We start from the raw sequence: 13,409 nt of genomic DNA on the forward strand, positions 1-13,409 counted from the left end.
CAGGACCTGCCTCTAATGAACCCATGTTGGTTGCCACTAAGCATACACTCCCCTGCTTGCCCCTCGCAGATGTGCACCTGGATAATTTTCCCAAAGAGCTTCCCAAGGACCAAGGTAAGACTAACAGGCCTATAATTTCCTGGGTCCTCCTTCCCCCCTTTTTTGAAAATGGGGACCACACTGGCCCTTTTCCAGTCCTCTGGCACATCGCCAGAGCACCACGAGCACTCATACAGCTGTGCCAGGGGTCCCGCAATGACCACTGCTAATTCCCTCAGCACTCTAGGATGGAGGTCGTCAGGACCTGCTAACTTGAACATGTCCAGTCCCACCAGAAGTTCCCTGACTAGGTCCTCTCTGACCCTGGGCCTGGCTGTGCCTCCCCTGGGACCATCAGGGATCTCTGTGGGGGGGATGACCTGGTCCCTGCTCAGAAAAATGGAGGCAAAGAAATTGTTAAATAGGTTAGATGTGTCCACAATTAAGTAGTGGACAGTTCCCACAAAATCAAAGGGACTCCACCCATACTTAAAACTAGCACATGTTAAGTACTTTGCTGAATTGAAGCTAATGCCTCAGTGAATGGCTTTTGGTGCAATGTGTTCCCACAGCACCTGACATTCAGTTAGATGACTTTAAAATCACAACCAAGGTCTGAGTGTAAAACTAGGATTCAGCTTAGCAAGGGTACAATATTAATCACAATGTAATGGTTTCTAGCTTAGCAGTTGTGAGTAAAGGCCATTCTGTTTTTCCCAGTTTCCCCTATAATGATACACTTAAAATAAAAATGTTCTTATTAAAAATGAAATGCTTTTAAGTCTGCAGGATTAACAGAACCTAGTGGTTTGTCTTCAACAACAAACCATATTCTCACATGCGCACTGTAACAAGTGGGCGTACCAGGGTCAGTCTAAACATAGGCCCACCCACTTGTCTCTAGGCACTATGCCTGCCTACCTTGCGTGCCATGCCTTGATGATAATGTTTGATAGATCTTAACAAGGCAGGAGGCTGCCCATTTACTTGCCCCAATGCCAAGGGCATTACACACAGCTCCGACCTTCCCTTACCGTGTCCCATGCCTCACAGATGGCATCCATGGCCTCATACCTGGCCTTGGTCTGTGTGGCCTAACATCTGGCCTGCTTCTCCGGCCTAAACCCCAGCCACTCAATCACTTCGGCTCCCAGTCCTTTACTGCTCCTCAGGCTCCCAGCCCAGTTCCATTCAGGGCTCCTAGCCCCCTATCAATTTAGAGCTCCAAGCCCTGCCAGTAACTCTGGGCTCCAAGCCCCACACTGGGCTTCTCAGTATCCTTAAACTTATCCCCTGCCCTATACTGGACCTCAACAATCCCTAATCCATTCACCCCAGGAGCTTTTTGTATAGCTCCCCAAAGGTTCAGGGCCCCACCCCCCTGAAGCCTCACTCCCAGTTCCTATGTGCAGCCTCAGAGCTTGTGGCAAGTTTGGGCGTTGCCCCAGGTCCCTTCCTGACATGGGGTCCTGCCTCAGAGCTCACCATGAGTCTAAGCTCCTGCTTTGTTTGGGGTGTGCTTCCCTAGCCTTTCCCCTCCACAGGGTCACCCGCAAGGCAGTGGAGGCTGAGGCTTTCTGGGACCCCATACTCGCCTTCATTTGGGAGGCACCAGGTGTTACATTTCCTGGATACTGCCCTGCCACAAGCAGCCCCACCACACCATCCAACCCCAGCAGGGTGTAGTTTTAGGTCATGCCCCAGGACCAGGAGCCTCCAGCCATCCCCATAGCTCCTACCCTTACTTCCAAGGTGTCACAAGCAGCAGCCCTAGCTGGGTTGTTGTTCTCCCAGTTGCTAGCAGCAGGCCCTGTTCCCAATCAGGCAGTTGTGCCCAATTGGGATTGCAGCCAGCTGAAGGCTGCCTTGCTGCTGTTCAGGACCCTGCAAATAACAGAGCATTCCTATGCTCTGTTACATGCACCACATTAAAATAAACAGCCTCTAACAGTCTTATTCTACACAAATTTGATCCATTTAAAATATGTTAGTGACTTACTCATGGATCGTGATCTTGGTAGGAATTTCTGTCCATAATCTGGCATATTTGACAGGAACTACAGTTTCCTGTGGATCTCTGTCTACATGCATGTGTAGCATAAGACGGCAAAAAGAAGCCCGTAGGTCATATGGAAGGCTTTCATCAGACACGCATCGCAGAATCAAATCTACTGACAACTGAGTAGAAATCTGGTTTATGGCTAGGTATTGGCGGTCAAGGCACATTCTTGCAAATAGATTTAACTGGTACCTGAAATTAAAAAAATAAAGGTGTAAGTTCAACAGTACATTTGATTTCTCTGGTACCTTGCTCTGTGGCATTCAAAGAACCTAATCTTGTGGGCCTGATCTCTGCCCACCCAATGTAACATACTAGAAATCACAAAGTGGATTCGCTAATGAAGAGGCTACCTTGCCATTACAAACATTAGTATTAGGCTCCTACCCCCAACAATTTCTATACTGAACTCCCACTGGAGTTCAAAGGAACTCAACACAGAATGATGGCAGGATGAAGTCTTTGAACTATTTGTCTTCAATCCATTAAAGGTTTTGTTTCATGACCATGGCTTTGAGTGTCTGGTAGCTGCAAGTCTTGATAGTGCTCAGTTCTAATTGCTTCTGGGCGTCTGCTCCCAGTACACCTTGTCTACAAGAATACAAAGTGGCTGTCACTGCACTAGCTATTGTGTAAACTAAAAAAACATAACCTGCATGGAAAAGAGAGGAGATGAAACCACAGTATTTCTACACATGGAGATCTGTCAAAAGGGTGGAAGCTTCAGTGCTTATTTGGAAAACACGGTATAGATTATGATCCTTCATACAAAATGTATTTGAAACATAAACTTAGCCCCCATTTCTGACCAAACCAAAGGCCCCACGCCTTACTCCCGTTTAAAAGAGTGGCAGATGGCTTTAATAAGAATCACATCAGATTCTCCATCTAGTATAGTATCATCTTCCTTCTAAAAATGGAATACCTGTAATAAGTAAGAACTTCCAAATCAGCTTTTGTGCCTTCCTTAGCCTCCTGAGCCAGATGTCTGATAGCTTTGCCATGAGGTTCTTTGTTGCTGTCAATCCAATACAACCAAACTTCTTCCTCATCAATATCATCTGGGATGACTGAACATTCCAAGGGATTGTCTATCTGCGTTGAAACCAGCCTTCAAATAAATAATGCATACTGTAGCTGCCAATACATGTAGCAATAGAGGCAATGCAGTAATAAAAAGTGTCTTGTGGTAGATGCTTACTTGGTTTGAATGAGAATGTCAGCATTTCCTGGACTCAGCATAAACTTGCAGATAAGCTCCTGAGTTACTGGTATTGCGGTGGTGTTAGAAACACATAGGTCTGATAGATAATCCAAGAACCTAGATAGGGGGAAATGGCAAATACAACAAAATGCAGGACAAATCATTACACAGATCACAACAGAAATAAATTTCTCCATATGAAGCTTTCCCTAAAAATATGAATCTCTCCACCACTGCTAGGACCTGGGTCCATTCGTATGAAGCCACTAGCTGCCTCAAACTTTCTACCCAGTATAGAAAAACAAAATCAACACTGTGTTAGCATGGGTCACACTTCCTCTCCAAAAAGCTCGGTGAATTGTAGAATGTAAATTCACAAATATAAGAAAACGTCTTATATTCAGGAGCCAGTTCATTCACCACTTAAACGGCAAGTTGTATGGTAGCAAGCAAGTCAGTTCTCTGGTAGCAAGTAATTAACGATGCTCAGGAATGGCATACAACTTTTTTACTAAAGAAACTGCCAAAAATGATTGAAAATGCTGCAGAAATTGAAGTAGGCAAAAAAGAATTACTTGGGCTTTGGGAGAAGTTGCCTAGCAAGAGCTGATGTTGACGTAGATTTCCTTTTTCATAATTCATTTGTGTTTTAGAGTCTACTATTGCAATTCTTACTCATGGAAGTAAGAAGTGCCACAGAAGCCTATGAGTAAATCCTATATGCCCAAGCACTTAACTAGGTGATTCCAAAGTGTATTCTTTGATTGCAAAGTGTATCCTTCCAGTGTGAATTATGCTGGCACCTCTGGCTTAAAGATGGGTGCCATTTTTGCATAAAACCAATACATTTACTCATTCATGCAACAAGATAAAGATCTCTGCTCTTACAAAAAAGTTCCATGATATGATTAATAAAAAAAATATAAACAATCCCCTTAATACTTCCCCCACCCCTCTCCCTTTCAATTCCAGGATGGGAATCTGGTGAGTATCAATGTGGTCTCCTTCCCCAAAACTGGCCAACCCCAACACAGCTTAGTTTGGGAGATATGATAAGATCACAGCTTGAGGTGACATGACTGCACACTTGAGCAGTATAACAAAATCAGTAGTGAGAGAGCCTCCAGGAATATTATAAATCCCTTCCATAAAAATGATATCCACAATTACCAAAGGCATAAATTGGCTCTCACCATATTAAATTTCTTATATTTACCAAATAAATTGAGATTTTTTTTCATTAAGCACTCCATTCATCCTTTTTATCTTCCGACTAGAATTACTCAGAAATTTTCCAGCAACATTTCATTTGAAAATACTTGTCAGTTGAGCCCTATTTTGTTGGACACATCCTCAGGTTGACAGGCTTCTGCCAAATCCCAAACAGTGTACCAAACTTGAGTAGATTCTTGGCCCAGGACTGGGTACCTTGGAAGTTCAGCATCCCTGGGGTAGTCTGATGGTAAGCTGAAGACCTTGGAAGTACTGTACCCCAAGGGACCCTGGCATCTCCTGCAACTGCTTAGCAAACTTATGGCATTCTTGCCAATGTCACTGCTGCCCCAAGTAATAAAACTAAGATGAATAACAGTTTCACTGAGCAGCTGTAAAGTCCAGAGAACTTCCAGCTTGTAGGAAATTTAAAAACCTTTTTTTATTTCAGTCAGATTCTAAAAAAAGCAGTTTTTAAATAAATGAAATTTTCCTATGAACTGGAAACACTGTTTTCCAACCAGTCACATTTTGGCAAGTGGAAATAGTCAAATTCTAGACTTGCAGGTATCTCTGCTCTCTCTTCAGCATGACTTTATAATCAAAACATCTTTTTGTCTGCCAGGTCCAAGCAAATAATTAACCAGGAGCAAAAGACAACAAGATAAACAAAAGGCAGATAACATCTCCCACAGAAATAAAAGGCTACCAATACACAAGAAGAAAGTTCTGCAGACTACTTCAAACCTTGGCTCTCGATTCCTCCTGAGTAAACTAACAAATGTCTCTATTTCCTTTGCGGTGATGTGTTTCTCTAGTAGCTTTCTGTTGTTGTGTAACAAAGCTGTGATGGTGTCTTCTGCCAGAATATCATAGCCAATCTGGGACTGCATGACACAGAAATTCTTAGCAATATATTCCTGAAAAACAAAAAGCCCCAGGGTGATCTGTTAAACAGTGTGAAAGAAACAATGCTTGCATTGGATATCTTTGTTAATTAACAATCAAACTAACTCTCAAAACTATTACCTTTCCAGTGGCATGCACTGAAGGGAATCTAGACTGTAGGGGTGATGGTAATCCAAGAAAAAAAACTTAATTGTCCAGGGACTGTCAACACTTCTGCCAAAAATAATTGAAGACTTGGGACATATTTTGAAGAAACACTCTTCATATTTTTAGGAACTGAAATATTTTGCACAGCTTTAGAAAGCACCTAAAGAAGTCCTATATACCAATAGTCATTTCAACCCCTTCTCTTTTGTCCATCCACACCTACAGAGGCAGCAATTTATTTCCTTCTATGGCTTGTAAAAGCATCCACTGTAGTGGTCTTAACTCTCTACTGCTTGCAAACAGCCTCCTATGGTAGCAGGTTGGGCAGGCTGATGCCACAAGCCCTGTTTCAAAAACCATTACCACTCCCTGCTCCACAGAAGTTGCCAGCAAGAGGAATTCAAATGTTAACAGAACCTTCCTTCTCTCTAATATGGAGTACAAGGGCCCCATTTTAACAATGCAGCAGACAGCCAGGAAGCAGGGGTCCCAGTCTCACATGCAGCTAATGGAGTGATAAGCAGGTAGCGTCCCAGAAAAGTTAAACCTGTAACACTCAAAACTGATTGCTGATCTCTTGTTAAAGTTCCTCAGCCGCAACCTCACTTTTGCTTAGTATAAGAATTCCTTGTTTTGTAACATGATTTGTTATACATACAGAGCCAAACCCGCCCTCTCTCATTAGAGCACCTAAGATTCCAAACATGCTCTGTGTGCAGGATCAGACCCAGAGTACACAATTATGCAATAATCTGAGTAGAAAAAAAATGAGCCCACTGACCTGATTTTTTCTATAGTCCTGCTGGGAATGTCTGAGTACCCTGTAACATAGCCTTAACACGTATTTGTATGGAGCATATCTCTGATCACCAAGATCTTCAAGTCTCAGCATTGATTCTTCTCCTCCTTTGTCCTTAAAAGGAGCTTTGAGAATCCCAAATATCTGTTCAGAACCAAGGAGGGTGAGAACAAAGACAAACTGCTGCATGTCTTTAATTAGCCATGCTGGAGGCTATTTACACAGAAAGTCACAGGTGTAATTTAAATCCAATAAGAAAGAGGGTGCGACTCTTGTTAACGACCTAAAATGGAATGTGTTGGGTGGCACTGTCAACCTCAGACACTAAATAACCTGGCATTTTCTCCCCCAGCCTGCTGACTGATATCACTCAAGCAAACAATGATCACTGACATCATCATAAATAGTTGCCTTCACTGGGACAAATTAAGAGACAAAAAGGAAGACATATTTGGCTCTTATTCCTCATCTTTATCCTTTTTACCATGTTTATTCAAGCACCTTTACAAAAAATATAATGTCTGGTTGATATAAATTGTGGCATGCACTCAAGTCAGGGCCTAAATTGCAAATCTGTTTCAACTTCATCACTTTTGGTCAAGAATTTGCTCTCAGACAGAGCCGTGGGGGAGTTGTATGGATATCACTGAAAACAGAATTTGCCGTTTATACGTAACATTTTAACTGCCCCTCCTTTATTCAGAGAACAAATAGATTAGCCCAGTAATTTCAACCCCATAAGCATGATGTAGCCTACTTCATTACACAAGCAGCTCACACGTATGTATAAATCTAAAAATACTGCTAATACCCCTAACACACCTGGGCTAAGATATTTTGTTCCCTCATTAACTTCTGCCTTTCTCGGTTTGGCTTGGTGACAATCACATCCAAAACTTCCTGCCCATTATTAGGTATATCAGCAACAAAGAAAATGAGATCTTCCAGCAGCTTGGTTACAAACCTAGAAAGAGAGACAAAATCATAACTCTACCCTTCCATTCTTTGCTGGATACATTAAAAGAGCAAATCACGTTTTAAAATAGGCTTTATTTTGCACAACAGAACTTCAGTCATTGTAAAGCCAAGTTTGAGGATTCAAGGCCTTGGGTTTACCAAGGCATTAAACAGCAACAGCAGCAAACAGGGCAGCAAGCTGAGTTGATGAACAGTATTCAGAAATATGAAACATACACAGAACAAATACACCAGCTGGCTTCAAGGTCCAGTGACAGCAGTAAGATGCTCTCACACTCAGTCTACCTAGGGTTCTCCAGGCAAAAGCTAAACACAAGTCCAATTTAAATTTGATGCACTCAGTGGAGAGAGATGGGAGCATCCTGCTCCAATACCAGCCCCTGACAGCATTGATCAAAAGAAGCATTGAAAATGGATTTGAAAAAGGCAGTCTTGTCTTGCTGTCCTTACTAGGCTGAATGAGCTTTAGTGAGAACCAGGATGCGCTCTGATAAAGAATGTCTCTGCTGCTACCAAAGGATGGTTCTCATTCCTGGGAGGAGAAGCAAACAAATAATATCATGACATTGTACCTGCAACTCTGAAATCAAAATGGCCACTGTAATCACTTTGAGGAACATCTTTGAGAAGAACCAGGAGTTTTCCTGCGGCACCTCTACAAAGCCACAAGCTCTTACCCTAGAACTAATAAATGAACCAGGGAAAACAAAGGGGTGGAGGAAAGCTGTCAGCACACAAAAGGCCAGATTTTGTTCAGTTGCCACATCTACATGAGCAGCGGACTGCGCAGTTTTTACTGAGCAGTCATTTAGTCATTTACTTACACAAGTACTAAATGATTGCACAGTAACCGGCGTTATTGTACAGTAACATCCCCGCACGATTTTTCCTGACGCCACAGCACAGTAGCAACGAGCTTGTTACCACTGTGCAATAGTGTCGCATCACAGTTAGCATCCAGCAATGCTACTGCACGGTAGCAACCAGCTACTGCGCAGTAACACCTCATGTAGATGTACCCAGTAAAGCCTATTTAACCTCACTGACCTCAAGAGGGGTCATGAATTTGGCCAGGATCCAGTCTGGGCTAAAACTAGTCTGCTACTAGAGTCATATTTGGATCTTTGGTGGAGTTTCAAAGCCAACTAAGGAATTCTGGCACACAACTGTCATTAATAAAAACAGCAACAGTGTGGCTAACCTACTGATCAACACAAAATCACAGCCCATGTGTAGCTCTTACGGAGTAGAGCAAGACTCACAACATAAGGGTGCTTCCCAAGCAGAAAAAGGTGATGGCGTGGGACTGAGCAACAAGACAAACCTTGTGGGATCCCTATGCATCTAAGCCAGAACATGGTGGAGTAAGTGAAAATGAAAAAAACTATTAACCTGAATATGAGCCAACAGTGTGTTCTTGTTGCAGAAAAAGGTCAACAGCATACTGGGCTGTATTAATATAAGTGACACTTGCAACTCAAGGGAAGCAAGTCCTCCATTCTATTCAGCACCGAAGAAGCCTCACTTGGAATACTGTGTCCAGTTTTGGACCCCACGCTTCAACAAATTAGAAAGAGTCCAGTAGAGAGCATGAAAAAATCATTAGGGGGTTGGAAAACATGACTTACAAGGAAAAACAGAAAAACTGGTTTTATTTAGTCTGGAGAAGAAAAGACTGAATGGAGATGGAGAAGGGGGTTCATAACAGTCTTCAAGTACTTGTAGGGAGGTTATAAAGAAGATGGAGATAGACTATTCTTTGTGGCCACAGGGAACACCATGATGAGCAATGGTCTTAAAATACACCAAGGAAAATTTGGGTTAGATATTAGGAAGAACTTTCTTACTAGAAGAGTGGTTAAGCATTGGAACTGGTTACCCAAGGAGGCTGTGAAATCTCCATCCTTAGAAGTTTAAGAGTAGGTTAGACAAACACTTTGAAAGCATGGTTTAGTTGGATATAATTCTGCCCTCCATCAGGGGGCTGGAATAGATGACCTTCTGAGGTCCCTTTCAGCCCTACTTATCTGTGATAATATGATTCTATTGATTTAAAAAAAAAACAGGGATACACAAGTAATCCCTGAATTACTTGAAACTGCTTTGAAATATTTTCAACATTGTATCATACCAATAGCCTCATTGCTTGATAATACTGAATCACGACAACACAGCAAAGCTAATAGGACACTTCATTTGGACCATTATGGCAGTGCACATTAGGATAAATCTTCAATCTACCATCAAACAATCTGTTCCGATTATGACTGACAAAAAAAGCTCTGGATTTGATAATCTACAGACATTCAATTTTATTGCCAAAAAAAATTTAACATTTTCAGCAAAAAGTTGTAGCTGATCCATAGTAGAATGAAAATTACAAATTAATAATAGTACCAGAGATGCTGTCTAATATTCAGTTTTACCACAGACAGATGAAAATAAATAGTAAACTACATCACCAGCAGTGTGATATATATTGGCTACAACATACAACAAAATCCCTTAATTCATGGGCAGATGTGAAGGGCAGACACTCTAGAACAGCTGCAGTTGAAGCGTGGAGGAGTGGGAAGGGCAGATACTTTAACTACAGTAGTAGTATGAAGAAGTGAATAGGGAATTAGGGAAGATAAAAGGAGGGCTGAGAAAAAGAGAGAAGTAGATGTTGGGCCAGCTTCCCAGTTATGCTAAGGCCCCTTTGTATCACTTTGGAAAGGTGAAGGGACCTGAATTACCACCACTCTAAGGTTCCTTTACACTGGCTGTGGCTTAAATGGGCTTACTGCAAATAAGAATCAGGCCCAGGGGATTCAATTATTATACAATTTAAGCAATTTAGGGTAGAACCTCAAAATTATAAATTTACATTTGCCTATTCTTCCTCCATATCTATGTTCAGTATTTAAAAGGTCCCTGTGAGACAAAGAAGCACTATCATGCCAATTTTCAAAATGGGAAATCAAGGTACGCTATGTTTTCACTATAAACTTACTGTTCCTGGCAGTGACACCCTCAAGTAAGCTGTTCTGCTTCACATTGGCAGCCTCCTCAACTGGAAGCGGTGTCCAGGCAACACTTAAGGCAGGCTTACTTAGCCTTAGCATCGGTGGCACTCGGGGCAATGCCCACCTCTGGAACTACATGGTCACAGCTACCCTGCTTCTGGTTTGGGAGGAACTAAACAATGCAGTATGCTTGCAGGTGCTACTGCTGGGTTTGCTGTGCAGACACAACTTTAGTAACTCATCCAGTGTCTTAGCAGAAGTCAGTGACAGAGAAGAGAGTTGAGCTCAGGTCTCGTAACGCTCACCCCCTACCCACTACCTCCTATCTGGGGTTACTTGTCAAAACGTAACCCACACATCCATTGCCATAGTATATATTTCCTTTGCATAGTACTGACTGGGAAAGGAGGTGGGTGGAGGGAAGGAAGCACAGAAGATTACTAACCTCCTTTCATTTTGTGTTATTGTTCCATTCTCCAACTTTTTAACAGTTGATGCTAACACTTTGTTGGCATCATTGGCAAAATCCAAGTCTCTAACCTCAGACAGAGGAACTGAAACAATGGCAAAAGCTTCTTTGTCTTCTTTTGTTTGGCACGTCCCAATCTGCAATATTATTTAAGCACACTTTAATTTGGGTAAGCAATTCTCCACCTCCCACTAAGTATATCACAAGGATGTTAAATCATCAACAGAAAGTTTTAGAAATTAATTTGGTAAATTCATACACGTGCACCAATATTTACCTTCAACATTACAGGCCTCTCTTCATCTGTGTCTATAGGAATGCTAGTGCTGGTCACCCAGGTATTAGTGCATAAGTGCCTCAGTCTCACATAAGAATTCCTAGAGAAAAACCAAACCAAACAAGAAGGCTGGAGAAAGAAGGAGGCGCTCATTTTGTGCCAGACATTTTTAGAGACACTAAGAAAGAGATTAATTAAGCCCCAAAGAAAACATTTTATTTAAGGAAAGGAAAAAGGAGTTATAAAATCTAGTCCAAGTAGAAAGATTTTAATGAATCTCAAACAATTATGTTTACCAAAATATAACATGCCAGAAAAGTAAAACTGACAAATATGGTTTCCTAAGCTAATGGTTAGATTTTACAAGCTCATGCTAACGTGAGTAAATATTTGCATCATCTTACAGCCCTCCACTATTAATCAAGTTCACAAAAAGCACATTCTGGACTTTTAAAAAATATCTCAGTTAAATAACTTATGATGCAGTCATAAGATACCACTAAGAAATTAATGCAATCATTTTTTCAGGGAATATTACTTCTACTGTTAAAATCAATTCCCTTTGACAAAGCCTGAACACCTTCTTTCATATTCAAAGTCTGAATATTCAGATCAGTGAACTGTGGTGGCAAAAAATGAACACAGAAATAAACTTTAATGTTGCATCCACAGATATACTTAGGAATCAAATTTTAAAATCAACAGACATAACAATTTGCCCCAAAGTGGCTGCACCATGTGACTTACCTGGCCAACTGTAGCTAAGCAATGTTTTAAGTTTCAAATATTCACAATTAATCCCCAAATTAAAACATTCAAAAAGCTATTTTTTGATAAATTTTAACAAAAATACATCTAAAGTTATTGTGATCTGCCATGGAGACAAGCAAAAGTCATTGGATAAATTATTTACTGTGAATGATCTATCACCAGTCCCGTTTTTCCAAGCAGTGTGCTGAGCCCAACTCTGCCCTCAGTTATATCAGTTCAACATCTGGCCTATTATTTTTAATCTGACAGCCTCCCTTTAGGTCTTACTTGTTCTGTCCTTATAATTATTTTATCCAGTCATAGCTGCAGGATCATGTTTTATACATCTCTTGTTTATATATCTCTTGTTTATACATCTCTCCGCTCATGTAGGTTCCTAGCCGAGATACAGGACCTCCATCTAACTCAGGAGGTGCACAGCCCCACCAGGAGAGACGCCTTGTTGGATCTGGTGCTAGCCACAGGCGACGACCTCGTGTGGGGGCTGCGGGTGCTCGACCACCTGGGCAACAGTGATCATCACCTGCTGGAATTCACCATCCAGCGCAAGGTGGCAAAAGCCAGCAGCAAGGCAGCAGCCCTGGACTTCAGGGGGGCGGATTTCAATGAAGTAAGAAGAATCGTAGGGGAAGTACTGAGGTCCCGGAGGAGTTGGGTGTCCAAGAGGAGTGGTTGTTCCTTAAGGAGACAATCCTCCATGCCCAAAGGGACGTAATCCCAACAAGGGTCAAAGGGGGCAAGAGGGCGCAAAAGCCCCCATGGCTCACCAAAAGCATACAGGAACATCTCCTAGCTAAAAGGGAGGCGTACACCCAATGGAAGGGAGGGGCCATCACCAAGGAAGACTATACCTCAGGAGCTTGGGGCTACAGGGGAGCAGTCAGGAAGGCCAAGTCGGAGATGGAACTGGGACTAGCTACCCTGATTAAGGACAACAAGAAGTCCTTTTTTAAATACATAGGGGGCAAAAAGAAGGTATCCGGTAACGTGGGGCCTCTGCAAGACACGCTAGGAAATCTGGTTGTCACACCAGATGACAAGGCTAACCTATTTAATGATTTCTTTGCCTCCATTTTCCTCAACAGGGACCAGATCAGCCCGTCCGCCAGGACCTCCTCAGGCCCCAGGGGAGGCACACCCAGGCCTCGGGTCAGTGAGGACCTAGTCAGGGAACTTCTGGAGGGACTGGACGTATTTAAATCAGCTGGTCCTGACGACCTCCACCCCAGAGTGCTGAGGGAATTAGCAGAGGTCATTGCGGGACACCTGGCACGGCTTTACGAGCACTCGTGGTGTTCTGGTGTGGTGCCAGAGGACTGGAAAAGGGCCAATGTGGTTCCCATTTTCAAAAAAGGGAGGAAGGAGGACCCAGGAAACTATAGGCCAGTTAGTCTTACCTCGATCCTGGGTAAGCTTTTTGAGAGAATTATCCTGGCGCATGTCCACAAGGGGCCAGCAGGGGAAGTTATGCTTAGGGGCAACCAACACGGGTTCATTAGAGGCAGGTCCTGTCAGACCAACCTGGTGGCCTTCTATG

At 42.5% G+C, this 13,409-nt stretch overlaps 1 protein-coding gene across 5 annotated transcripts in view; it reads right to left on the bottom strand.

Moving 5' to 3' along the window:
• ITPR2 (inositol 1,4,5-trisphosphate receptor type 2) overlaps positions 1-13,409 on the bottom strand; it is a 425,347-nt gene that overhangs the window by 284,432 nt on the left and 127,506 nt on the right. For all 5 annotated transcript variants that reach the window (XM_019498344.2, XM_006270092.4, XM_014607327.3 and 2 more), the window contains 8 exons: positions 11,102-11,201; positions 10,801-10,961; positions 7,192-7,333; positions 6,352-6,513; positions 5,262-5,434; positions 3,300-3,419; positions 3,024-3,209; positions 2,039-2,290 (listed from right to left, as the gene is read on the bottom strand). In XM_019498344.2, coding sequence (XP_019353889.1) covers positions 2,039-2,290; positions 3,024-3,209; positions 3,300-3,419; positions 5,262-5,434; positions 6,352-6,513; positions 7,192-7,333; positions 10,801-10,961; positions 11,102-11,201 — 1,296 coding nt within the window. The remainder of the gene's footprint in view (positions 1-2,038; positions 2,291-3,023; positions 3,210-3,299; positions 3,420-5,261; positions 5,435-6,351; positions 6,514-7,191; positions 7,334-10,800; positions 10,962-11,101; positions 11,202-13,409) is intronic.

The sequence above is a fragment of the Alligator mississippiensis genome, chromosome 4 (genome assembly GCF_030867095.1).
Source record: "Alligator mississippiensis isolate rAllMis1 chromosome 4, rAllMis1, whole genome shotgun sequence".
Taxonomy (NCBI): Eukaryota; Metazoa; Chordata; order Crocodylia; family Alligatoridae; genus Alligator; species Alligator mississippiensis.